At 39.0% G+C, this 27,692-nt stretch overlaps 1 protein-coding gene across 5 annotated transcripts; it reads right to left on the bottom strand.

Moving 5' to 3' along the window:
* Positions 1 to 1,987: 1,987 nt before the first annotated feature.
* MACIR (macrophage immunometabolism regulator) lies at positions 1,988 to 27,583 on the bottom strand. Of its 5 annotated transcripts, XM_027100448.1 has the most exons (5): positions 27,394 to 27,566; positions 20,130 to 20,219; positions 14,082 to 14,131; positions 10,367 to 10,867; positions 1,988 to 3,661 (listed from the first exon to the last, which is right to left on the bottom strand). In XM_027100448.1, exons 4-5 carry the CDS (start codon positions 10,842 to 10,844, stop codon positions 3,639 to 3,641), a joined length of 501 nt encoding a protein of 166 aa, XP_026956249.1. In that variant the 5' UTR covers positions 10,845 to 10,867; positions 14,082 to 14,131; positions 20,130 to 20,219; positions 27,394 to 27,566; the 3' UTR covers positions 1,988 to 3,638. The 5 variants fall into 5 exon arrangements, with proteins under 5 accessions (XP_026956249.1, XP_026956240.1, XP_026956231.1 ...); XM_027100430.1 differs by lacking the exon at positions 1,988 to 3,661 and having other exon boundaries at positions 8,390 to 10,867; positions 27,394 to 27,563; XM_027100434.1 differs by lacking the exons at positions 1,988 to 3,661; positions 27,394 to 27,566 and adding an exon at positions 25,999 to 26,261 and having other exon boundaries at positions 8,390 to 10,867.
* Positions 27,584 to 27,692: the final 109 nt, after the last annotated feature.

Consider the following 27,692-nt stretch of genomic DNA (forward strand, 5'->3'; position numbering starts at 1 on the left):
CTTTGGTATATCTGAATTGCCAGCACTGCTACTTTTCCACTTTGGGACCATTATGAAGTAAAATAAATTACCTGAACACAGTGATACGTCCACAGTCGATCCAGTAACCAAGATGGCGGCTGAGCGACTAACGGGTACGTCAGATCTAGACAGCATGAGATTTCATCACGCTACTCAGAATAGCTGTGCAATCTTAAACATTTGAATTATTTCTGGAATTTTCCATTTAATATTTTTGGATCTCATATAACCTCACACCAGTAAGAATGGCCATCATCAAAAAGTCTACAAACAATAAATGATGGAGAGGGTGTGGAGAAAAGGGAACCCTCTTGCACTGTTGGTGGGAATGTAAATTGTTACAGCCACTATGGAGAACAGTATGGAGGTTCCTTAAAAAACTAAAAATAGAACTACCATATGATGCAGCAATCCCACTACTGGGCATATACCCTAAGAAAACCATAATTCAAAAGGACACATGTACCCCAATGTTCATTGCAGCACTATTTACAATAGCCAGGACATGGAAGCAACCTAAATGTCCATTGACAGATGAATGGATAAAGAAGATGTAGCACATATAAACAATGGAATATTACTTGGCCATAAAAAGGAACGACATTGGGTCATTGGTAGAGATGTGGATGGACCTAGAGTCTGTCATACAGAGTGAAATAAGCCAGAAAGAGAAAAACAAATATCATATATTAACACATATGTGTGGAATCTAGAAAAATGGTACAGATGAACCTATTTGTAAAGCAGGAACAGAGGCATAGACATAAAGAATGGACATGAGGACACGGTGGGGAGGGGAGGGTGGGATGAACTTGGGAGACTAGGTTTGAGATAAATACACTACCATGTGTAAAACAGATAGCTAGTGGGAACCTGCTGTATAGCACAGGGAACTCAGCTCAGTGCTCTGTGACGACCTAGATGGGTGGGATAGGGAGGGTGGGAGGGAGATGCAAGAGGGAGGGGATATGGGGATATATGTATACATATAGCTGATTCACTTCATTGTACAGCAGAAACTAACACAATATCGTAAAGCAATTTTACTCCAATAAAAATAATTATAAAAATAGTATTTTCGGACCTCAGTTGACCTCGGGTAACTGAAAATGCGGGAAGGGAAACCGTGGCTGAGGGGGTGACGACTGTAGTTGTTTCTGGGGTACGTTACACTGTACAGTTTGATGAGAGCAGGACGGTGGTAAAGATGGAGAGAATAGTGTAGGTTACCTGGAGGAAGCGCTATGGACCACACCTAACTCCGTGCCTTGAGCTGGAGCAGCCTGGGCGTAGAGAGGGTGGGGGTCAACTCTGGTTCTTAGAAGTTGCAGCAGCAACAGGGGAAAGAGGGCAAGGAGTTGGAGAGGGAGATGAGTGGGAGGAAGAAGTCACCTTCTAGACACTTTCTGTCATTGTTGCCAAAGTTCCTGACAACAAAATGTATCAGAACACAGTCTCTGACTCTACTCTTTTTTTTTTTTTCAGGATAGGATAGGACACTAATCATATGAGTAATTTAGCTGTCAGCAGAAGAGAAATCGACCACTGGGGAGACATATTCTGTAAGGGTGTCACACGCCAAAGAATGAGATTAGGAATTCTGCCAATCTTCTTTAAAAAAAGCTCTTCAAATTATCAGAGATGGCTGCCTGAAAGAACTGTGGGATGAGAAGTCAAAAGTTCTGCAGGGCAAAGCAGTATCATGCTCTTAAAAGACATGACTAAACAGCCATCACCAAGAACATGATCTCACTCGAGGCACTAATAATGGATTCTGAAAGTAGGATGTTCAGCGAATATTTCACCACATGGTTCGGAAGTCCCTAACCAAAAATATAACATGTGCACAAGAAAAGGTTCACAAACTTCAGAAACCTATCAAGACAAGTGGGTTCTCTTCTACTATCTTTTCTTTCCCAAACTGTATCAAGACCTCAAATTAGGAACTAGAAAGCAAATCCAAGAAATTGAGGAACTTACTGCACTGGATAGAAAATTACTAGCAAAAAAATGTAGAATAAGAATCAAAATAAAACTGTCCACAAATATTTTTAAATGGTTCTTATTTTTTAATCTTCCTAAATCTCAAGGCCATGTTCAAACATTTAATAAGATAAAATTCTAAGAAAATATTTTGACCTCAACAAGAAGAATTTTCAGGATATAATGGATGTGGCTATTCAGCGATTTTCAAACTCATGGTCATGAGTTAAAAAAAAAAGTTTAAAAAAAACTGAGTTGATATTTCCAATATAATGTATACTTATTCATCTATTTCATGCATTTACTATTATACAAACTATTACTATTATATGGCAAACTACATACATGAGGTATACAACAAATAAAAAGGTTTTAAGGATAAAATTTTAAATATTTTAAAAGCAGTCTAATATTTTCTTCCCTCACCCAGGTGGATCATGTTTGCACTGCTTGGGATGTTCACAGTTCAGAAAACACAAATTTACTTTATTAATTGCATGTGAGGGGCAACATATATTCACCCATAACTTACACTCACACACACGTTTGAGATTTTGCAATATTTTATCCAAAAACCTTGAATTTAAATGTAGTGCTTTTATATCACTATATAGAACCTTTTTAAAGCAGTTATGGGGTGAATGAAGATACGGCAAATCAGGGTTTCAAAGACATTTTATTACTGCCGATGGCTGCACTTTACTCAGCAACTACTATGTGACAGGCATTTTATATTACATGTATTATATCTAATTCTCACTATATTCTCAACTATAAAGTAAAAATTATTCTTCCTATTTTATTTAAAAAAATGAAATTAAGGTTCATGATCAACCACATCCTGCAAATAAGTGGTAGAGCCAGGGTGGGTATCTTTAAAACCACAAAATCAAGATGATCACAATTACAGGACATTATGTGAAGGGCCAAGCATTTTAACTGTTTAGTATTTTCTTTGTTTACAGCTGGCTCCTTAAAGCAAAGAGAGGGGAACTGAGAAATAAGCTGTTAACTATTAAAAATTCTTTAGGTTAAAAAAAATAACCGCTCCCAGACATTTCCACCTACTTCTCTTCCCCTCTCCTTCAGCAAACAGTACTTTTAAGTCCTAGAAAGACACGTGCAGGAGAGATTTCTGGGAGTGGTTACAGCAGGTACGTTTCTACTGATGCAGTTGCCCAAAACCTTAGAGCTGTGAGTATTGTTTCCCAAAACAACATCCTTTAATCTTAAAAGACAATTTTTTTAAATTTGTTTTTATTTATTTATTTTTGGCCACGCAGCTTGTGGGATCTTAGTTCCTTGATCAGGGATTGAGCCTGCACCCTCAACAATGAAAGTGCAGAGTCCTAACCACTGGGCTGACAGGGAATTCCCTTAAAAGAGAATTTATTAAGGATAAGTTCTGGAGCTTGCAGAGCAGGGCATTCATTCTGTTTTGCACTGAAGAATAAGAGCAGGAGAGAGAAAGCCAGCTAGATTCCCTACCCACTCTTCTTACCAGGCTGATTGTGCAGTAGGAGCATCTTGGACTTCCACTCAGGACACAGAGTTTCCAGCTATGTTCCCAAACAGGGCCTGAAACTGGCTACTTGGTACCAAAATGCTTATTCCTCGTCCAGGCACAGATGCAGCTAATATCTATGAAGCCTCCGGGCTGCCAAAGTCAAAAAAAGATGAGAGGGTCCATGAGCCTGGAGAAGCTACTTTACAGTAAAAAATTGGTTGAATTAGGAGAAATGCTAACCGTAAAATGTTGTTTGCCAGTTTAAGAACCATGACTGGAAATTTCACTGCTAAGTTCTTCACCAGAAAACATGGGTTAAACTACAGTTGTGATTCAGCATGATTTCCTTTGCTGGAGATTTTTAAAAAGATATATGACTGCTGTCCATTCAGCCATTCTCTTCTGCCTGGGAAGTCCTCACCTCTCCTACCCACCTGGCAGATTTCTCTTCACTCTCCACACCCAAGCATGGCTTCCCTAGTGAAGCTTTCCCCACACGTAAGCTAGAATTAGGAACTTTCTCATCTGTGTGCTCAAAAAAATCTTAAATCTGTATTTAATTAGAACCACTCATTTTAAAATGCAACTATTTGTTCTTGACTATGGTTTCTGTGTTTACTCACCTTGTATTCCCATCACTTATTACTGTGCCTGGCACATAATACATCACAACAAATATTTGGTGGATGAAGAAATAAAGGTTGAATCATGAATCTGAAGGAGCACTAATTCCTACAGATAAGTTATAATAGATTCGTCTCAATCGTTCTATTTCAAACAAGGATTTGTTTGCTTTTATACACCTTATATAAAATCCATCATAGTTCTTTGAACATTCTCTTTGTAGCCTTATAAGATCACTATATCTGGTTGTCAATATACAAAGGAACCTTCTCTCATTACTAGTCACACCACAAGTCTAGCCTAACACAAATGAGATAGCTCTTACAACTTTTCTATTCACAAATTAGGAACCATTATCATCTGCAGCATTTCCTATAATTTCTAAACAGAGTAACCCGGCCCAGTGGGGAAAGTCATGTTTTCAATTGTTTATTCTCTGGCATCTCTAGTCAAAAGGTTCCTCAAAAAAAAAGGAAAATTTTAAAGAAAATCTGAAGGAAAAATTCACAATCCCACCTATTTACTTTGAAGGCTTGATCTAGCAAGCATTTAAGAAATGAATTTCTGGTGAAAAAAAAAGTAGTTAGGCAATGTTATACCAAATGTAATGTGTGCTCTTGCCCTTAAAAAAAGAGTCAGTCTGTCACGTTTAGAGAATATCTTTCTGAACGATGAGTGGATTACCTTATGTGGCCTGCCAGAAAACAGTATTCACTCCTATAAATACCTAATCCCTTAAACATTTCCCCCATAACTGCATCAATTTCTCATTAGATGAGCATGTCACTAAACATATATGTGAAACATCAGAATAACAAAACTCAAACTTTATAAACATTAGAAAGTAAAATACAGAAATCTACCAAAAATGCAGGGTTCCAGGTGGTCATTTCAAAAACAATCTGTATTAGGAAACTTCGTGAGCAAAACACTTACCATATAGTAGTTTCATTTCTTACACAAACTACATCAAGAATACACATTTTTAAATGTACTTCAGACCCTAAATAATTAAAGCAAACCTCTCAGTCACCGCCCCCCCCCCCAACGCCAGGATAAAGGGCCATGCAAGAGAAAACAAATCACTAAAATATCCATTTATTCTCTCATAGGTCTCACCTCCCCTGTCCCCAACTCCAATATTTCAGTTCTTTAACTACCCCACCACCTTAACTCTTCTCTTCTAGAAAGTGGGTCAGTCCATCTTAGCAGGCCACCTAGAAGAAAGGTGGAGGTAACCACTGAACATTACTGGCATGCCCTGACCCTTCTCAGATTCAATTATTTTAAGATTTTGCCTTCCCCATATTTTTCATCTCCCCAAACTTCCCCATCAAGTCACTTTTTTTCACTTTCTACACAGACAGCAATGTTAAGTGAGCACATTCAGTATATAGGCCAAGCTACTGACAGAAAAATGAATAAGTTCCTTCTCAGATTTCAGTCCCGTAGGATTTAAGCTCCTCTCTTAAATTAATATTTATTCTACAAAACACTCACTTGGCATACATCTTATGCTACCTTGCCCTACCTCTCCCAATAACAGGCATGTCCTTGAAGGTGAAATCCATCTTAATCCCTTTTGTCCCCAGAATGCCTGCATATTCTCAGTAGGCACCTTCTGAATTCTCCTCTGTTCTCTGGTTAGAAGACTGGGCCCAGAATGGCCTCCTCAAAAAACGTTCAGACCATTTTTAAATTCACACTATAACCCACTGCAGAGGGTGTGGTGGGCAAACAGGTTTTATCTTCACTGTAATGTTGATCAACTCACTAGCAGCTGCCTAAAGTGCTGGGTTAAGAAAGATAATAAGGTCACATATGGACTCAGAGAGAGAATGTACACTGATACTAATAATGGATTAGTGATGTCTGCCACATGCACAGGTAGGGAGCATGGTGGTATGCATGCTCAGTATTTGCCACCTCCACTCTAAACCCTGAGCCAAAATCTGAATTTCATTAAGTTCAAGAACTTCTTACTGCTTAAGTTCCTTTCCCTAACTGAAGCATTAGACCAGGCACAGAGGGTTCAAGGTCTTCCAAATATATATTTCCACATATAAGCCTTTTACGTAAAAGTTTGGTGAAGAATACTCTTCCCGGTGAATTAGACTTAAAGGTCAACATCATGGACCCAGTGTTCCCCTCCCTCTTTGCACCGGCACACAGTAAGAACCCTTTCTCGAGAGCTTTCGGTAGCAACTTTTAAAGTGCCGTTAAACTTTTCCACAAAAGCAAAAGCATCGAAGCTCTTTATTCCAGAAGCAACCCCAGCCAGGATCACTTAAGGATTCCACTGTCTGTGCAGCAACTCTTTCATTCCAGTAGATGTTGCGTTCTTCTGTTTAAAGAGTTCCCTTTTCTCATCCTGTGTTCTCCGATAAATCTGTACATCAAAGACAACCCCAAGATCGGGGTGACAACATGTAGGAGATCTGGTTTCAGATCTTTCCTCTGAAATAATTTAACAAAACCTACACAAAGTCATTTTACCGTGGCAAGAATACAAATTCAACATTTTCCCCCCAACTAAAGAAGTGACCTGTGAGCCCAGCAAACTCAAAATAACGTATCAAACCCATTCTTATTTTGATTTCTTTCTAGTAGTGTTCTCATCAGCCAGAAAAATCCTGAATTTTTTTCTAATGTAATGTATCACAAGAACCATTTCATAATTCTAAAGCACACTGCAAAGTAGAATGTGCATCCTTAAGGGCTGACAACCTCCACTTCTAGCTTTATAATCATATTTATTATATTTCCAAGGCAATCTTCCTCATCAATTTCCGCTACCCTAATCCAATTCCATTGTGTAAAAAGGCAATTCTACTTAATACTTGCTGTCCTCTCTGCATTATAGTGACGTACATCCTTGCTCTCTCTCCACTCCAACTCTTCTAGAGCATTTACGCCATTTATGCTTGACAGACTTGTCTTCTCCCTTCCATGACTGAGAACAAACCACTTAGGCCACAGTCATTTCAAAGTTCCCTTAAAAAAATTTTAACGGCTATAATGGAATAAAAGCCCTTCCAAGACAAAAGTATGTAAGAATGAGAAAATTAGTAAACATAGGTTGCTTTTCCCAAGATCTCAAGTAATATTTTCTTCAGTGAAAGGCCGATTTGCCTTTAAAAGTTCACTTAGAATCTTCTAAAAGCTCCCACACCTCAAATATTGAAATCATTTAAATAAACATCTCAGGGAAGGAAAAGACACAGCGAGCCACACTTGGGCATTAAAGGGCACAAGGGGCGATGGAGAGGACTCAATGGGTCTCAACAGTAGCCTAGCTGAGCCAGAGGCAGGAAGACATGGGGATCTGAACAGGTTTACATTTTAATCCATCGCCATAGAGTCTTTTCTTCCCTGACTGCCGATGCTGGGAGCCCTGGAACCAGAAGTACGAATGCAGCAAAAGTCGAGGAGCAAAAGAAGCTCACCTGAGACTGAGGCAAGGACTGAACTCTACTGCTACTTTAATGCAGCAGCTGAGCCTAAGAATTAAAGAATTAAGAATTAAGAATTAAAGAATTAAAGTTATATGATACTGCAATGTATTTTAAGATAATATCAGCAGGTATATGACGGCCAAATGTATGCCCTGTTTAGCACAGAATATCAAATTGAATGAAAATGGAGGGGAAAAGAATTTAAAAATAGAAACCATATTAAAAGGCTAAAGAAAATGTGATTTTTTTCCCCCCAGCTTAGAGATCCTCCCTAACCTTTCTTCTTGATAGGATACCACTACCTACTACTGGAGCATAAGCACCAAGTGTAGGGAAAGCAAGACTGAGCTAGTGAAGGGGCTCTGCCAACACATTCTGAAAACCACTGACCCTGAGTTTCGAAACTTTCTTTCTAGGAAACCAAACTTTAAATTATATATATTTACTAATCACATAATAGAAAATATATCTCAAACTTTTAACCCCCCCCTCACTTTTGCTGCAGAGTTTCACACCTGTCTTTAAAAACAAAATGGAATAGCTACATATTTTTATTTAGCTTAAGAAATTATGTAGGCGCATGGGCAGAGACAGATCTCAGTCACACAGTTGTGTGACTCAACACATACCATTGCCATGAATACATCCTTCACCTTGAAATGTGAACGAGCACCAAATGCAAAATTATTATTTTATTTTCTTTAACAAAAATGGAATCTAAAAATAACTGCTTCGGTGAATCCTTGAACAGTAACTGGCCTGTTGATGATGGACCTCGTTAAAGCACAACACAACAATGTGTGTTTATATCACCCTTTTATTTCATAGTTAGAAATAATACAGTTCCACAGGGTAAGTCATCAATAAATAATGGTGTTTAATCATTAAACGTAAAAATCCCAACTCTTTGGCATCTGACAGGATTCTATTTCTTGTCAAACTAATGACTGTATAGATATAGTTAATCTTAGTGATCATTCGTCAATACAATATGTTACAAAGGTGCAATTTACTTTAAAATGTAAAATAGCTGAAAATTTCCAGCCCACCAAGAAATCTGATCAACTCAGTAAGATATGGGCCAACTTCCCTGAAGCTCTTTCACATGATTTGCCTCAGTGGAAGTACAATCAACGTTGATTAAGAGTTCCTAGGGTTTCCTAATACTTATTCTGCTCTAAATAGTTTGTCATTCATTCTGGCCAAAGAAAAGTCACATCTGCACCAGGAATGACCCACTCATTTAATTAAAAGGTGTTCTTATTTAATAAGCAAGATTGCTAACACCTTAGAAACTCACAGCCCCCAAAATAAAATTTAAAATAAGGAGGTCTATGCTGCCAGAAATGCCAATTCAGTAATAAATTGCACCTTCAAGAGTCAAAAAAGAAAAAAAGAAATAGAAACTTTTACAAAAGGTACATTACATACATTTTTTTTTTTCAAAATATGTTCAAGAATAGTTGAGCTGTATTTGTTACTAAAGCCAGGGCATTATTTCTTTAGCAACAAATTAAACCAGTGCAATTGACATAAATTGTTAAGTAATCCAGGATTAACCCATTAAAACTGTAGAAGCACTTTAGGCTCCTGCACTAATCCTAGAAAGTGGAATTTCAATGAGTGCCTGTGCTGCACAGAACTAAAACTGAAATGACCCGATGCCATGCTGAATGGTATCACTTCATACTTAGTTTAAGCATTTGAGAGTAGAAATCATGAGTTCCTCTATGAGAGTTCCATTCACTTACAGAACATTCAGATGCAATCAGTATTATGCCTATAATCCACAATTTAAAGAATCCTTTCCATTTTAAACTTCCAGATGAATTTTAAATTAGAAAATAAGCACTAAGGAAACTTTTTCAACTTATGAAAACTTCATATTTGAAACTTTCCTGTAAAGTTTCCCCCCACCCATTGTAAAATAAATACTTTGTATCCCAAATTTAATTTTATTAAGACACACTTTAATAACGCTATAAAGAAATATTTTACAGCCATAGAGATCAATAACTTTCCATGCGGAAATAAAAAATTCACTGCTCAATAATATTATTGAAGCAAGTGAAGAAAGATTATTCTCTTGTCAATTTGAAATGTTAATTTTTTTCAGTGCAAAACCAGTTATAAAATATTTAAACTCAATATTTAAAAATAAAACGTGGTCCAATTTAGCAATCTTCAAGTTCTAAATTTCATAAAACAAATCATTACATATATTTTATAGTAAAGTACAGAGATTAAAGAAGTACTTGAGTACTTAAGATATAAATTTCTAATGAATCATACCAAGTCAGCAACAACCAAGCAGATAACATTTCCAATTTGAGTATCAGAATTTTAAAGACGATATTACTGTACCAAAGCCTTTTTTTCCCAGCTAAAAAGCGATACAAACTAATGGTCAACATTCTGTTTTCCTTGCAGTTGCGTGCTCTAGAATGATTTCACCTCAAGTACCTGTGATTTCATTCCTGTATTCAAAATTTGATCCAATTTTTATGTTCCAGGAACACTTAGCTGATTTAACCATCTATAATGTAAAGAGTCCTGTACAGAGTACAACAGTGGAATTTTCTAGCCAAGTGTAGGCTGACCTAAACTGGTTTACATCCTCTGCAAGTCACTCATGTATTATTCCTAGCAAACACACGGTCCCCTCTGAGGGTCAGGTGTTGAAGCTGGTACTGTAGCACTTCTGTGTCAGCTGGCTCCTTGATGTTCATTTTATCTAGATTGAGGTAGTCCAGAGATTTGGAGTGAGCCCTCTTACCTTTAAGAAGACAGAGAGGCAGAGGCCCATGGAGGGCCTTATAAGGTTCATAAGGTAAAGATTTAGTGCACTTGTCTCCTGAGCTGGGCATCCGCCTTCGCCTCCTGCCATTGACAGCTGGAATCTCGTACGGCTGGTAGTACCTACTTCTGGTTTTATACAAACGAGAGGAACGGGCAAGTCCTGCATCCAGCTGTTTGGAGCGCAAGGAAGGCACAGCTTCTCCCTTACTCTCTTCACCTCCTGTGCACTTCTGGGCTAACTTCAGGAGTTCCTCACCAGTCGTGAAGCCAACCAAATAGTTAGAGTCCATGTGGAGGATCTGGTAGCCTGACACAGTCCGGCGCATCGGCGAGCACGGAGTGCTGGAACAGCGGGGCTTCTCCACCTCTGCCTTTCCCGGGGAGCTCACCTCGGCCACGGGCAAGGGCAGGGTGGTCAGGGTACTTCTGGACTCTCCATTAACATCTACTTCCATTTTAGGCACCAGTCTGCACACTCCTAAAAGCAGACAGACTCAGATTAGAAGAGTGTAACGATCAGAGCCTCGGGCCAAGCTGGGTGGTTTGAGAAGGCTCAGGGAGCAAGAAGTAACACCGGCCGGAAAAACAACCAATGTACATCTGACAGATTTTTATCTATGTCTATTAAATGTTCCACAGCAAGCATGAAATGACTACTACTTCTCTGCCTTCAAGAACTCAAAGGCAGGTTAAATTAAAGTCTGAAGGACTACTGAAAGGTTCATATGGAGAAGCGTTAACAGAAAACAACAGCAATACTTCTCTAAATGCAGTGCTCCTTTCAATCACACAAAGTTTATTCCTTGATGCGATTATTAAGCAAATCCAATACAGAGCTCAACATAATGAAGCAAATAAAAATAATCATACACAATTTCACAAGAATCCACAAAACATTTCCAACATAAAAATTAACTTTAAAATTAACTCTTCAGCACAGCAAAGGAAACCATAAACAAGACCAAAAGACAACACTCAGAATGGGAGAAAATATTTGCAAATGAAGCAACTGACAAAGGATTAATCTCCAAAATTTATAAGCAGCTCATGCAGCTCAATAACAAAAAAACAAACAACCCAATCCAAAAATGGGCAGAAGACCTAAATAGACATTTTTTCAAAGAAGATATAGAGACTGCCAACAAACACATGAAAGAATGCTCAACTTCATTAATCATTAGAGAAATGCAAATCAAAACTACAATGAGATATCATGTCACACCGATCAGAATGGCCATCATCAAAAAATCTAGAAACAATAAATGCTGGAGAGGGTGTGGAGAAAAGGCAACCCTCTTGCACTGTTGGTGGGAATGTAAATTGATACAGCCACTGTGGAGAACAGTATGGAGGTTCCTTAGAAAACTACAAATAGAACTACCATATGACCCAGCAATCCCACTACTGGGCATATACCCTGAGAAAACCATAATTCAAAAAGAGTCATGTACCAAAATGTTCATTGCAGCTCTATTTACAATAGCCAGGAGATGGAAACAACCTAAGTGTCCATTGACAGATGAATGGATAAAGAAGATGTGGCACATATATACAATGGAATATTACTCAGCCATAAAAAGAAACGAAATTGAGCTATTTGTAATGAGGTGGATAGACCTAGAGTCTGTCATACAGAGTGAAGTAAGTCAGAAAGAGAAAGACAAATACCCTATGCTAACACATATATATGGAATTTAAGAAAAAAAAAATGTCATGAAGAGCCTAGGGGTAAGACAGGAATAAAGACACAGACCTACTAGAGAATGGACTTGAGGATATGGGGAGCGGGAAGGGTAAGCTGTGACAAAGCGACAGAGAGGCATGGACATATACACACTATCAAACGAAAGGTAGATAGCTAGTGGGAAGCTGCCACATAGCACAGGGAGATTAGCTCCGTGCTTTGTGACCGCCTGGAGGGGTGGGATAGGGAGGGTGGGAGAGAGGGAGACGCAAGAGGGAAGAGATATGGGAACATATGTATATGTATAACTGATTCACTCTGTTATAAAGCAGAAGCTGACAGACCATTGTAAAGCAATAAAACTCCAATAAAGATGTAAAAAAAAATTTTTTAATTAAAAAAAAAATTAACTCTTCAACTGTGTTTAAGGGGCATACAATAAAAGATAAAAGCTGATCAATTTCTCCAAAGAATCCAATTTAGACCTAAAAAAATTTTTAAGGTATGGAGGAGTCTTAAGGGAAGGTTCCCACAAACCTTGTAAATGTTCTTTATTCCATATCTCCAATCAATTATTTAAAGAAAACCATTTTGTAGTTTAAAAGTTAATCCTAAATCCAGTAAATCAGGCCATTTTTAATATTAAACATATATAAAAATCAAATGTTATTTGACTATTTAATCCTAAAATGTACCACAGATTTAACAGTTATTTTATTCTGCAACACCTAAGACACTGCACTTTTGAATAGTCTGGTAAATGGCAGAACAATTCACAACGAATACTAATATTATTCATCACAATGATCACATTACATATTTGGAAAACCCCAGCAACCAGAAGTACCACAGACAATGGCCAGGTTCCTAGGAACTTGCAGATGGAATTTTGGAAAATAAAATCCAAGGGAAACTGAGTGACAATGTCACTTCTGATAAACTTTACCTCTACTTGATCTTCAATTAGAAGTAGGTAGCACAGCTTTAAATGTCTCAGATCACTAATTAAAACGATGTCAACTAATAACATGTCCAAAAATGTGATTTTAAGATTAAATATTTACTGAATTAGGCTATTATATTAAATAACTCTCACGAATCCCTTTGTAAAACAAATAACCTTTTCCTAATTGAATCATTTTCTAAAATTTGGGTATTCATTCAAAATCTAAGCAATCAGAAAGCTAAAAAAAAAAGTCCCAACCTTATTCCTTCATTTGCATGCTGTATTTTCTTTTCCTTCATTAGAAAATAAATAAACCAAGACTATGAAGAAGTTACCAGATGCCATCCTGTCCTCACTATGGTCCACACATCTCTAGTACAACTGAAAACTAATATCAAGAATGATTCCTGAGGGCTTCCCTGGTGGCGCAGTGGTTGAGCGTCCGCCTGCCAATGCAGGGGATGTGGGTTCGTGCCCCGGTCCGGGAGGATCCCACATGCCACGGAGCGGCTGGGCCCGTGAGCCATGGCCGCTGAGCCTGCGCGCCCGGAGCCTGTGCTCCGCAACGGGAGAGGCCACAACAGTGAGAGGCCCGTGTACCGCAAAAAAAAAAAAAAAAAAGAATGATTCCTGAGATAAAGTAAATGTCAAAGGGATCCATATAGTTTTGCTTATTACTTACTTTTTACTCTAAATCTTAGACTATTTCCAATTTTAATTTAACCAAAATACCTTCATCCCTCAACACTTCTAGCTTTAAATTAATTGGTTTTATTCTATTTTATTAATGTAAAAATAAATTTATATTTAATTGTATAATTTATTTCTCTGTTGAGAGGATGGGAATAGGAGGTGACTACCATGCATACGTTGATATGCATGCAAAAAACCTGAAGATTTCTCATCTAATAAACTTTAGAGGGCCATATGAAACCTCATCAGATTTTATGCTGAACAAACAAATGTTTACTCTAAGCCAAATGACAAATTAATCCTTCCTTTCCCACTAATTCTGCAGTCCAGAAAGAGCACAAGAGGACAGATCCAAGGCCTCCAACATACCTAACCTGACAGGCAGCTACAGGCGGGAAGTGTTTCTCTGATACTTCATTCTGAAAGAGAAGGAGAGGAGGGTCAGTGAAACCTAAATAATCAGGGCTGTGGAGGAGATGGGGACCACCCAAGGGGAGTTACCTAGGTGGTGACACTCAAGCCATCAGTCCACATTAAGTGACAAACCAGTCTAGGTTTCTTCCAAATCTGGCAGTCCATGACAGTCCATGGATTTCCACCAGTCACCTTACTGCATTCCCTGGTATATTATAAACTTCCTAAAATTCATGAATTCACACTTCACCCATTCTGAATTGGGTGATAATTCAAAAAGAGGCTAAGCTGGAAGTCATCTTATTTGCCCCTTAGTATAAAAATTGCTAAGCGAGCTAACAGCGTGCAAAGTCACAGGAAAGAAGAGTGGGCACAGGCTTCTCTGGTCAATGCAATCATCAAAAGTTTGCTCCCTCACTAAGTCAATCCTGCTCCATCAAGGCAGGCCAAGAGGAATACTTAGAAGCTCTAGGGGTTGAGGATAATGAATGGCAGGATACAAAGGTTTGAGAGAAAAAGAAATTATATACCAGCTTAAAAATAAGTACCTAGAAAATTAGAAAAGTGAAGAAAGTGAGTGAGACAATGTATAAAGGTCAAGATTTGGTGTGACAAGAAAAAGACACTTCTGTTAGATGAGTAACTATGACTGGTTAAGTTTCCAGCAGCCAAAACACCATAAAAAATATCACCTGGCTTGGGCAAAACTATCCAACAGGCTCTTCAGACATCTAACCTGATAGACAATGATTTAACCTAGATTGTTCAGCAGAAAATGTAGTTTAAGAACTCTGGAAATGTCAACCAAGCAGCCTACCATACTTTAAGAAAACTTACCATATGTAAGACACCTACTACACTTTACTAATGTAAACAACACACTCCCTGTAGAAAACACTACTTAACCAGAAAGTTAAAGAAATAAGCATTTCTAATATCCTCTAACAAAAATATTTAACCTAGGAACTAAGTAAGGATCAATGCTCTATGTAACACTTCTGAATGAGAGTCCTGCTGTACTGGAACATGAAAAAGCTCATTTTAGATATTACACACATAACAGCTGCTACCTGCTGAACCTCTGATGAGTAATTCTAAGGGCTGGAAAACTGCAGTTTTTAGTTATAAAACATCAGTACTCCTGTTCCAAACGATTGCATATTCTCAAAACTAACAGTTCTTTGAGGTGCTTTCATGGTCTCTGTAGCATACTGTCCTATATACAAGAACATCTTCAGATCTTGACACTCATGTAGGAATATGAATGGTGCAAACAGGACTCAGCAAATTGCACAGATTTAAAAAAATGATCCTTTTTACTTATATTTTGCCTTTCTAAAGAACATCTACTGTGTGGCACTAAGAAAGCTATGTGGAAGCTGGCTGATTGGCAAGTAAATATTTTATTTTTAGCTGGGTAGAGTGCTGACTAAGCAGCATAACCTTCCACTCCTCAATGTGACCGAAAACAAAACTTTTTATGCTATTAAATTGCCGAAAATTTCCTGAGTAGATTTAAATATTGGAGCAAGATCCTGAGAGCAGTTACACAATCAACGTTTACTTATCTTTTTAATGGGCAGCAGTAGTGTAGGTACTGTCCCATCTGAAGAGGGGGAAGTACTCTCTAAAAAAATGGGGGTGACGTGAAAGACAATAAAGACCGAAAGGTCTCAAAGTCAGCATATATGAATGTCCAATAATTTTCACTGCAAAATTTCTTATTAAAGGCATTCATCAGGGAACTCGGCTATCGTGACTACATTGGATGTAGCCTGTGTTAGCAGTATATTCTTTGTATTTTACCATGAAAACTCTGCTTATGGGTTTGTTATTTTTAACAACATTCATGACTAAGCATTTTGTTTTATATTCTAAAATAAAACTTGTATCAAAAAAACATACTGCCAAGATAAACAATTACAAAGCACTCTCTGTAAATATTGCAGGTATATATGCAACAGGCACCACGCCCACTGCATCCTTAAGAATAAATGTGAACCGAGAAATCAAGGCCCACTGCTAACTTCTGCACCACAGAGCACTACAAATTGGAGACCAACAACAGAGACCCTTACTGTTTCCATTAATGCCTTTCATATGCAGTTTAAAGCAAAAATAAAAACTGGAAACAGAAAATATGATACCAGAAGCAGCAATATTCTGTGGAATAGAGTCTAGAACAGAAAATGCAACAAGCATAAAAAAGTCAACTTGTAGTTGAACACTGCTTTTATAACTGAGTTTCATAAACAAGTACCAGAAACAACTGTAATTTTTTTAAATGACACCTAAGGGTCTTCAATATCAAATTCCCTCACAATCCAATCAGCAACAGTGGCACTCAAGTATATTTATACAGCATACGGAAGACCTGGCAATGTTCACAGGCACCACTCTGTTTCTTTGAAATATATGAGGACTCAAAACTAGACAACGCTAAACAAGGAAACACTTCAATATTTACCAGGAAAATGTACACAGTGTACATTTTTAAAACATTGGGTACAGCATGCAATTGTGAAGTTTAGCTGAAACTAAAGCAAAAAGTCCAAACCACAACACACATGTAGGGGAACCTGATGCATCAAGACCAGCACGTTCAAAAGAATGTGACCATGGAATCTACTCAGCTCTGAACACCCTCCAAGAGGCCAAACTTCCTATACATTTGGCACCAGGAGCAACATTTTGAAAATATAACCTAGATGCCTCAGCTCCTTAGACCAGCTCTGAAAATAGCTGATAAGTTTCACAACTACTATACAAAGAATTATTTTGAGAAGTACTGCATTCTGGGAGTGTTTTTTTTTTAATCAGGCTTATCAAAAAAAGTCACCCTCAGTAATCAAAAAACTGCTCCAGTATGCTTGAACTGTTTTTAGCAACACATAGCAACAAAATTTAAGACAAAACAGATGTAATGTAACTGTCTAAATATACAGAACAAAAATATCATGTGAACAAAATCTTTTTCAAGAGGTACCTGAAACGAACCATTCAGAACAGAGTCATTCCTTGGGAAATGGAGTCCTTCCTAAGCATGACCATTATCAGTCCAGTGATATCTAGATCTATCTAGTTTTAGTGCCAGAGTCATCTAGGAGTTCACTTTCCCGGAACATCCAATTACAGAGAAGAGGACATGTAAGCCGTGAAGGCAAGGGCCTACCCAGGGCCAGGTGTGCAGTTCCAGGTCTCCTGGCTTCAAGTCCAGTTCTCCTTCAATGTCATCATGCTGTGCCTCTAGCACATGGTTCCCAAAGCTGTCTACACACTGACACATCCAAGGAGCTTCAATAAATACTGATGTCTGTGCTCTATCCCAGATCTGTGATTTAAATCATCTGGGGCGTAGCCTGGGCTCTGACATGTTTAAAACATACCGCAAGTGCTTCTAATATGCAGACATGTTTGGGAACTCGTCTTATAGACATAGAACTTAACAGATAGAAGAATTTCACTCCTGTAAGTTCCTGCCTTCTTTTCCTTAATCAGTAATTATAGTCACATTAGTGAGTATCGTTTTTGGCTGCTTCCAACTGCTAACAACCTATCCCTAAGGCCTTCTAATTTACTGTTTCTAATCCACTGCTGTGCTTAAAAAACATCTGCTAATCAAACTTGTTAAAACTGGATATAAAATATAAATAAATTTATGCACTGAATGAGAATTGGGCTTCTTCATCTGCACATACTTTGGTATAGTTACAGTTATTTTAGCTTCTTAGAAGCCTCTGTCAGGTACAGCCACTTTGGATCACAGTTGGGCAATTTCTTATAAAGTTAAATAAATGCTTATTAAACAACCCCACCCACCTTACCTGTAGGTATTTACCTAAGAAACATGAAAATATATGTTCACACAAAGACCTGAACATGAATGTTTATGACAGTTTCATTCATAACCACAAAAAAACCTGGAAACAATCCAAACATCCACCAACAGGGTAACGGACAAAGAGACTGTGGTTCATGAATAAAATGGAATACCACTCAGCAATGAAAAGGAACAAACCAGGATTACACTAAGTGAAAGAAGCAGACAGAAAATGTTATATACTCTGTGATTCCATTTATATGACATTCTGGAAAAGGTAAAACTGCTGGGACAGAAATCAATCGATGGCTGCCAAGGGCTGAGGCTGGGAGGAGAGGGCATACAACAAAGGAGCACAAGGGAATTTTGTGGGGGGGATGAAAATATTCTATACATTGACACTACACAAATGGCTACATTTGTCAAAAGTCATCAAACTATACACCTTAAAAGGGTGAATTTTACTGTATATAAATTATACTTCAATAAACCTGACTTTAAAAATAAGCCTGTCGGGCTTCCCTGGTGGCGAAGTGGTTGAGAGTCCACCTGCCGATGCAGGGGACACGGGTTCATGCCCCGGTCCGGGAAGATCCCACATGCCGCGTAGCGGCTGGGCCCGTGAGTCATGGCCACTGAGCCTGCGCGTCCGGAGCCTGTGCTCCGCAACGGGAGAGGCCACAACAGTGAGAGGCCCACGTACCCCCCCAAAAAATAAAATAAAATAAATAAGCCTGTCACACCAAGTTTTTGATGCTCCTCCAAATTTTAAAATTCTTTAAAATCCTTCTGTGGACTTCCTTGGCAGTCCAGTGGTTAAGACTCCATGCTTCCAATGCAGGGAGCACGGGTTCAATCCCTGGTCAGGGAACTACGATCCCACATACCATGCAGAGTGGCCAAAAAAAAAAATCCTTCTTATACTGTTTAATCCCAGAATCCAAAGGAATCTAACGGTTGTCCAGTCTGTTTGAACACCTTCAATGACAGGTAACTCACCACCTCTCAAGTTGGTTCATTTCCCCTTTTGCAGCTCTGCTAGAATGTCTTTTCATTTACATATATAAGTACATCTATAACTATGCATATGTACATATGTACACATATATGTATGCTATATGGAGAGAGAGATACACACACATTTCTGTAGCTTCTACTCATTGTTCCTTGTTTTGTGCTTTACTTCAATTGAATGAGTTAATGACCCAGCCACATCATTTCTTATTTAATAGCCTCTAAAAGTACTTTGTACCTATAGTTCTCAAACTTCTTGCTCTTTTCCTCAAAACTGAAAACTTTAGTTATGCTTCCATTCTTCAGTGTCTTAAATTACATTCCATAAATTTGACAGGTTATATCTATTAAATGAAACAACATTTTGTTTGTTTGTTTGTTTTTCCCCCCATCATTCTTTTGAATCATTCTACTGCTGACTTCTAATTTGGAGATTACTATGAAACGGCTTTTTCAAAAGATTATAACCACTCTACGTGGTCCAAAGCCAGGACCTACAAAGATATTGAGCAAGTAGAATAACATACCAAAGCATGAACTCACACTAATATAAATTTTTAAATGCTAAAAAGGTCATTATTAAATTTTTTCCCCTTCAAAGACTTGGAGCCACATGGACAACTGTGTCAGCCAGGTACACAGACACACTGAAAAAAGACAACAACAGCATTGCCTATTTTTAACAGTTTAAATTCATGGTGTGATAAAAGGAATGTCACACTTGCTGTAAACTGAGAAACGACTAAGTGAAAATGATATTCCTTTCAGTTACCTGTTTGCCATTCTATATGTATAATACACAACCAATCCTTCTGCAAATTACTTCACCAATTTTTGGAGATTAACATTTTTACTAAAATTTCCCTGAAATTAGAGCAACTATCTCTTTACTATATTTCAAAATATTATTCCATAAGACCTCCTTTATCTTACAAGAATAAAAAAAGGAAAATCTACTCAAAAAGTCAAACATTTCAATTATAATAATGTTAGCATTCAGTAATAATAATTTCAGTTCTCACTATTAAAAATTTCATAATTATACTATATATATTTATAATAATATACTGACATTTCATATTCATCTGGTTTATATAGTACTTAAATCACATTATAGTATTATGTTCATACAACTGGTTAACAAACAGAAAAAGCAAAATATAACTCACCAGCCTAAATCCCAGAAGATGTCACTGTACAATTTCCAATGAGTCCCAAGGGAACACAGGCATAATAATTTTTCTGCTCTACTCCAGATACTAAACATGAAATATAAAAATAAACCTTTAATTTAACAAGTAACACAACTTATAAAGCAGTTATGTCAATTCTAACTGCAAAGCATGATGAAGCAGGAGATACTAACACCAGGTACAGGTTACATAGGATACAATATTAATTAATTAAAGTAATTTTGAGTTTGTTCAGCTAAATGCAACCTCAAACATTTTATCATGCTTGTTTCTCTGTGTTCTGTTGCTTAACCTCTACCTGGAGACTAATAGTAGCCACCAGGGCTAAATGAAGAGCCAAGAAAACTTAGGGGTTTAAATGTTGGTTCCACCATCCAAATCCTATTCATGTGTTCAAAAGATTCGCAGTATCCTATGGAAAATATAATGCTGAGACTGGGGTCAAAGGAAAAGGTCCTAGACCTTTCCTTGCTAAGAACTCTGCCTCTTGACCTGGCATAAGTAGCAATTTTTAAAATGAGGACAATTCCATCCTTCCTCCCTCATAAAGTTGTTATGTGGATCAAATGAGAAGTAGGTGAACGTTGTTTTGCATGCTGCAAACCCCTTTACGAATGTGTGATGTTATTATTATGCAATTAATTTTTGATGTCTACTCTTTTTAGCCATAAAATAGCAACAATCCTCCCTAAGACTGCTCTGAGGCAAATGATTGAAAGGCTCATGGAAAAACATTTTTTTAAAAAAGAACAACTCAAAAACACTTCTTTATAGTTATTACATTGCTTACGGTTTCTAACATCTCTTCTGTGCCTTTCACCTCTTACTTGGGGACAAATGTATAAGAAAATCTATCTTTATCTTGTACCTCCCCAATTAACTGGGTTAATTTCTTAAGACCAAGAAAACTCAAAGTTTCTTCCACCTGTAAAGGTTTCTTTGGTTGGTGGGTTTTCTGTTGTGCTTAACTTGTTGGGGGCAGATGGTGGCTCAAATGAGTTGAATAGATTCATTTTACCTATGTAAGTGCACAAAGCCTGAAGTGGCAACAGTTCAACTCATTCCCAAAAAGATTTGTTATTCATTATTTTTCTAACCAGCACATAAGAGTTTTATCCAAAGGAAATGGATTATTACTGAATTAATAAAGGTACATGCTTCCTCCACTTGGGACCCTGGAAGGAGCTAACACACCCAGAACTATCATTCTTAGAAACCAACATGATTATCGACCTTTGAAACTTCTTTAGATTTAGTTTCGACACCTTTCCTTTCATTTTTTGTCACAAACTATTTTCAAATTGGGTAACCAAGAAACCTAGATAATTAAGTCTGTTCCACCAATGAAGCCTCTGGTTTTAACATAAAATGAATTACAGTGTAACAAAAATTGTTACCTAACAATAATTTTTATTTAACATAATTTACCCCCAAAGAATCTCCCCAATCCTAATGTTATAAAGTTCAAATTGATTTCTTATTCAAGTAAATGGATTTTTAATGGGGAAGGGAAATTTTTAAAACCTTTTTTTTTTTAGTTTTAGCACCTTCTACAAGCCAAAACCTATATGCAATTTATAACATTTAATCTTAACAACTATATAGTCCCATCAGGAAAATATTACCCCGTTTTAAAGTATTTAATCAAGTAATACTATTTGAAAGTCAGAGCAAAACTCCAAACCCCAATTTGTCTGTTTCCAAAGCCCACTGACATCACTTTACACACACATGGCTCTGTTTAGTGATAAGCCCAGGTGTGTAGCTTTTTACACAATAATCATGTTCCTGAAAAATGTATATTAATTTTTGTAAGTGGGATCCTATCTTAAATGTATGGAGGGTTATTTTATTTAAAAGCTCTATTGCCCCATTTGTGAAACAGCTGGAGGAAGGTAGTTTTAATTACTAACTCTAGGGTTATTTCCAGCGTGAAAAATGTCGAAATTCTAAGGCACATACAGGAGAGTCTTATACAAAACCATTCTAAATCATAGACCCTTTCTCCTCAGACCTTATAAGATTTTTTTAAATCAAAAATTCTAAGCCAGGAAAAAATGTATCAGCCAATATTTGCTAGTTATATGGTTGGATGCCAGATACAGAAAGGTATCTCCACTTGATTTTTCAGGGCTACATCTATCGCAAAGTGAGATAGATTTCATTTAGACTTTTAGAAATCTAGACTGAAAACCCAGAAAAAGGAACATTAGAAAAAATTTAAAAAACTGTTTGATTTTAAATAAATAGTTTTATAAAGCAGTCTAAAATCTCAAACTATCATATAATTTGCACCATGTTTCTGGTGATATGTCCTTCTTTTCAAGCTTTTAAATGCATTGGAAAAATATCTTTTCCAATATTTTTTCAATACTAAAAGGAAAATCAACCTAAAACTTCATTCTGGATTTGAAAGCAGAGGAGCTTTAAAGTAATTATCCAACTCTTGCACTAGAGCTGATGTGGAAGTCTAGGAAATGGTTGTAATTTCATAGTAAACAAAGTGTGGTAACTAATTATCCCTATTATGCCAGTGCCAAGCCAAAAACAGAAATACAAACAGAGTCCAAAGGAGCAACACAGGGTGAAACCAAGGTGTAGGAACTCTGTTCCATTTTTTACTCATTTATGAGTCAGCTTACTGTTTGGTGTGTAATTGCACGTTATCCATGCACAGGTGCTAAGAGGATGATGATGATAAGGATGGTGAAAAAGAGAAAAAATTTTAAAATAAAAGGAACGAGGTCAGAAACTAGTATAAGAATATAGCTTCTTTAAGAGACTTCCTATAAAGGAACGTAGTAAAAATTATAATAAGGATTTTATTCTCATCTCCCATTAGAAAGAACTAAAAGACTGTAATTCAAAAGTCCCCAAAATATATACCCTCCAAATAACACTTTTAGGATACTGTAAAATCTATAAATATCTAGCACTTGCAATTGATTTTGGCCAATGTTTTGAACATGAAGCTTTGGCAAAGTATCAATGGATCTTCTCTCAAAAACAGCCAAAGGGAAAAGAGCTCATGTGAAATTCTTACAAGATGGACTAAATACTGCATAAAAAACAAAAGGAAGTAAAACTAACACAACAATGTAAAGCAACTATACTCCAATAAAAATTAATTAAAAACAAAAAGCAAAAAAAACAAAGGGAAGTAAACAGAGCAAAGGCTAGAGTACATAATGCTTCCAGCTATAAGCAGCTGAAACAAGCAGAAAAGTCCTGTGACATAATCCTGTAAGCAATGAAAATAGGAAAAATTAAGCCTGGTCAAGAGCTACCCATAGGCCTCTGGACAGGGAAGCCATGGGTGACTAAGCAAAAGACACCCAACATCTGACTGCAAATGAAGTTTCTACAAACAGAAAAGTCTGCAAACATTAACTAGCAAGTGTGTCAAATTTTCTCAGGCAAGGTGACAGATACCATCACAGGAAAATAAAGAAGAATGTCCTTCAAAAGTCGGGTGATCATATGTCTCAGTTTAGAGCCAGTGAGTGCCCTGGCATAATTATTTACAGCACCCCCTTTATCTCTCAAACCTGTCCCAGTTTGCTAATTGTATTATCATCCTACTCAAAAGTAATATGTAACAATGGAAAGGCAATGAATTTAAAAAGAAAGAAAGAAAGACCCTTCTGCTTGCATAGTGGCTTTCTTTACAGTTCTGAGTAGTACTTCTTTGGGTGTATCCACTCAGTCATTCAATTATTCATTTACTCATTCAACAATATTTCTTGGGTCTTACTGTGTCCCAGCATTGTACAGGTACTGGTGCAAATATAAAAAGTGAAGCCTGAGACCAGACAAGAGGGGAAGACAGACAGACATGGAAATACATAAATCTAACACATATAACAGTAAACTTGAATGGCACTGGGAACCTAACGGGAGTGATTTTCCCCCAAATATAGAAGCTCCATATGGAAATTTTCAAGCCCACACAAAATCCCTACACACAAAAAAGCCACAAATCTCTGGCTTCATCATAGATCCATTAACAAAATAGCAATATGAAAAATATTAACAAAATATCACTTCCAAAAATCATAAGGTTATAAATATGAAGGCAAGCATATAGCCCTCAAGAATTTTGGTAAATAAATCTCACAAATCATTAAAGGTTATATTACAAAAAGAAAGATAAACTTCAGGCAAAGAAAATTGGTAGAGAAGTTACAGGTTCTAATTCTAGTTCCCAAAACAGGAAGGAAAAAAAAAAAAATGGAAGCAGGTAGTTTCCTCAGAGTGGCTATTTGAGGAGAGACACATAGTGGAAAAGGACTTGGCAAAAAATAGCAATTTTTAAAAGTTCCATTCAGACTAATGAAAATATTTTGCTACCAACAGTTTCAGAGATTACTCTAATAATAAAAAAAAAAAAGAGGACTAAAACATCTCTCAAGGGCTTCCCTGGTGGCACAGTGTTTGAGAGTCCATCTGCCGAGGCTGGGGACACGGGTTCGTGCCCCGGTCTGGGAAGATCCCACATGCCGCGGAGTGGCTGGGCCCGTGGGCCATGGCCGCTGAGCCTGCGCGTCCGGAGCCTGTGCCTTGCGACGGGAGAGGCCACAACAGTGACAGGCCCGCGTACCGCAAAAAAAAAAAAAACCCAAAAAAACAAAAAAAAACTCTCAAGTAAGAGAACACTGAGCAGAAATAAAATGGTTTAACTGCCAAAGTACAACATTCACAATGAAAGTAAAATGCTTAGCTATACTTATGTGCTCGTATTAAAGGTTACTTTAAAATCATCTTACTTTTCCACTTGCAACTCATAAAAACTAAATCTTCAATAATTTTTAAGAAGAGTTAAGTAGGGTGTGACTTTTCTGAAACCATCCTTGACCTTACAAACAAATCATTAACCACACCAACCTGGAAAGACAACCCATAATTGGTTCAGAAGAAAAAAATGTGTTTCTCTTTCTAATATCAGTTCTTTTAATAGTAAATTCCTTAAAGGGCAGCATTCATTTTCTTTCTACTTCTACTAGTAGAAATTAAAGAAATTACCAGTGGCTTATCATTATGTGAAATCATCCTTCTACTTTTAGAAAAAAATTCAGTTTCACTACAAATATGACTGACAGTAACTGGAACTGCACGTCTACATGCAGTCTTTACAAGAAATTTGCCCTTTAGGAAACATAACTGAAATGGGGCAGGTGTACACAGTGGAATCGGCTAACGTTCCAGATGAAAGCTTAAAACCAAGAACTTATTTTGATACGCTGGTGACGAAATCAGAGCTCTCCCCCAGAGGATATAAATCAGCAAAAAAAAAAAAGATTTAATCCTGTATATAAGGTTTTATTACTCCCACCACACTAAATACTTTTAAGGGTTAATGTGCCCACTAGCTCTCCAAAGTATACAAAATTATACAGAGAAAGTAAACAAAGTCACTGACCATTATGTAAGGTCAATAAATACCCTCTGTCTTATACCCTGGAAGAGATACTACTAAACAGTCTAATTTACAATTAAATAGCCTAAAATGTTGACAGAAGCATATTCTAAACACCAGTTCTTATCAAATCAAGAGGTTTCCGGGATCATTAATCCTTATATTTCATGCTGGTCATTTTATTAAGTTTATAATGCATACACAGTTACATAATAAAAACATTGAGAAATCTGTGAAACATTCATTAAGTATAATTGTGTAAGCGTAAATCATGGTCTTGAATTAAGAAAGTACCAAAAGCTTCACAATAATAACCAATACTGTATTTTGAAATGACTGGGAAAATAAACTTTGGGAAGAGGTCATTTCTATCTCCTTAGTGTCTAATCTGCTCTACAGGGTTAAAAAAAAATAAATAAAGCAACTTACTAGTGAATTGTAGCGTGGCTTATCTGAGAAAAACAATGTAAAATGAAGAGTCTAGAAACGTCGGAAATGTTGTGCAAGAGCTGTTCTTTTGGCTAGGAGTAGCGAGCACGCTATAAAATGCTACTGCCTCCATTCTTCCTCTTTCCTCGAATGATTAAAAAGTTCCCAGTCCCAGTGTTAACCTGTGCGCCACAGCCATACACACTCAGCATCTTGGCTCGACACAGATCAGTAACCAACCCGAGTGCAAACTGGCGTGGCTGGAGAAGCAGAGACACCCTAAGGATGTGGAACATTTACAAGGAGAAAGGGACAGGGCCATCATTCCCTTCGTGTTCCCATCTCCTTTCTGGCAGAGATTTGCAGATTCCACCACTAGAGTTTGGCAGCTTCACAATGGGGCCGCCTTCTCAAGGTCTGACTGCCGCCCGCCCGGAAACCCCTTTCCTCCGCTTCCCACCTGGCCCAAAGTTCACCCGCGACAGGTGGGGCGAGGGCGGCGATGCCCAAGGACATCTGCCGCTTTCGCTTCTGGCCAGCACCCGGCCCGAATCCACACGCGCGCCCCCGGCCACGGCCGGTCTGCCCGCCCCCGCCAAACCGGCAGACGCGCAGCGGGCGCTGGCTGCGGGTTCCCGGACGGCCTCGCCCCCCAGACTGCTGCGCGGACGAGGAGGGCAGGCGAGATAAGGCTGCCACGGATTGCCCCGAGGTGCTATCTGGCCCGGGCAGTCGCACCCGGCGCGCAGCCCGGGCAGGCAGCCAGAGGCGCAGCAGGCCCGGGAAGGACCTACTTCTCAATGGGGCCCCCAGGCCCGCTGCCCCGCGATGAGGCCACGGCGGCGGATGAGCCAGCGTGCGCGCCAACGCGCGCCGACTTCCGCACCGCCGCACCGCGGGAGACGCGCAATGGGTCGTCGAGTCCCGCACCTCCCCGGCGAGCGCACGCCGCGCGCACACGGGGGCGCACGCCCCTGCACCCTCACTCACACGCGCTTCACACTCACGGCGTCTCCGACCCCACCCTGGGCCAAGAAACTGCGGGCTCCCGGCACCCCGCCAGGGCCCCACCCAGTCCACCAGACTCTACCCCCCTGCTCGGGCGCCGGGGGACCAGACCGCCGAGGCCAAGGGCCGCTGAGGCCGCCCGCCGTCCATCCCGGAGGCCCGCCCAGTCAGGGTTCCTCAGCACCGCGCGGGCACCGCGCGCCCGGCCCCGAGACGAGGCAGGGAGGAAGGGGCGGCGCCACGACTGGGGCTGGCACCGAGGATCGATGACTGGGGCAACCCCCCTAACCCACGCACCCACCCACCCATCATCATCACCACCACCACCACCACCTTTTCTGCAGCACAAAAGGTTGCAGAAGGAACCGCCGTCCCCGTGCAACCTACCAGTGGCCCACAGCTCCGCCGCCTCCGCCGTGCTTGGGGTCGCGGAGACTGAGACAAGGGCTCGGGAGGCGCAGGGCTGCGGCGTCGAGATCCGGGCTGAGGCCGCCAGCCGAGCCAGCCGGGTACCCTCTCCGCTCCCACCGCTCTCGGCGCCAGCTACGGCCCGGCGTAGTCCCCGCCTCCTTCTCCTCCTCCTCCGCCGCCGCCGCCGCCGCACGCCTTCCCGCCCTCCTCCCTCTGGCTGCAGAGGCGCAGCCCGTCAGCGCTGAGCCCGCCTCCTGCGCCCAGCTCACACACCC

This window comes from Aethalodelphis obliquidens, unplaced genomic scaffold (assembly GCF_003676395.1).
Source record: "Aethalodelphis obliquidens isolate GAN/ISIS:26980383/991018 unplaced genomic scaffold, ASM367639v1 scaffold4, whole genome shotgun sequence".
Classification (NCBI taxonomy): domain Eukaryota; kingdom Metazoa; phylum Chordata; class Mammalia; order Artiodactyla; family Delphinidae; genus Aethalodelphis; species Aethalodelphis obliquidens.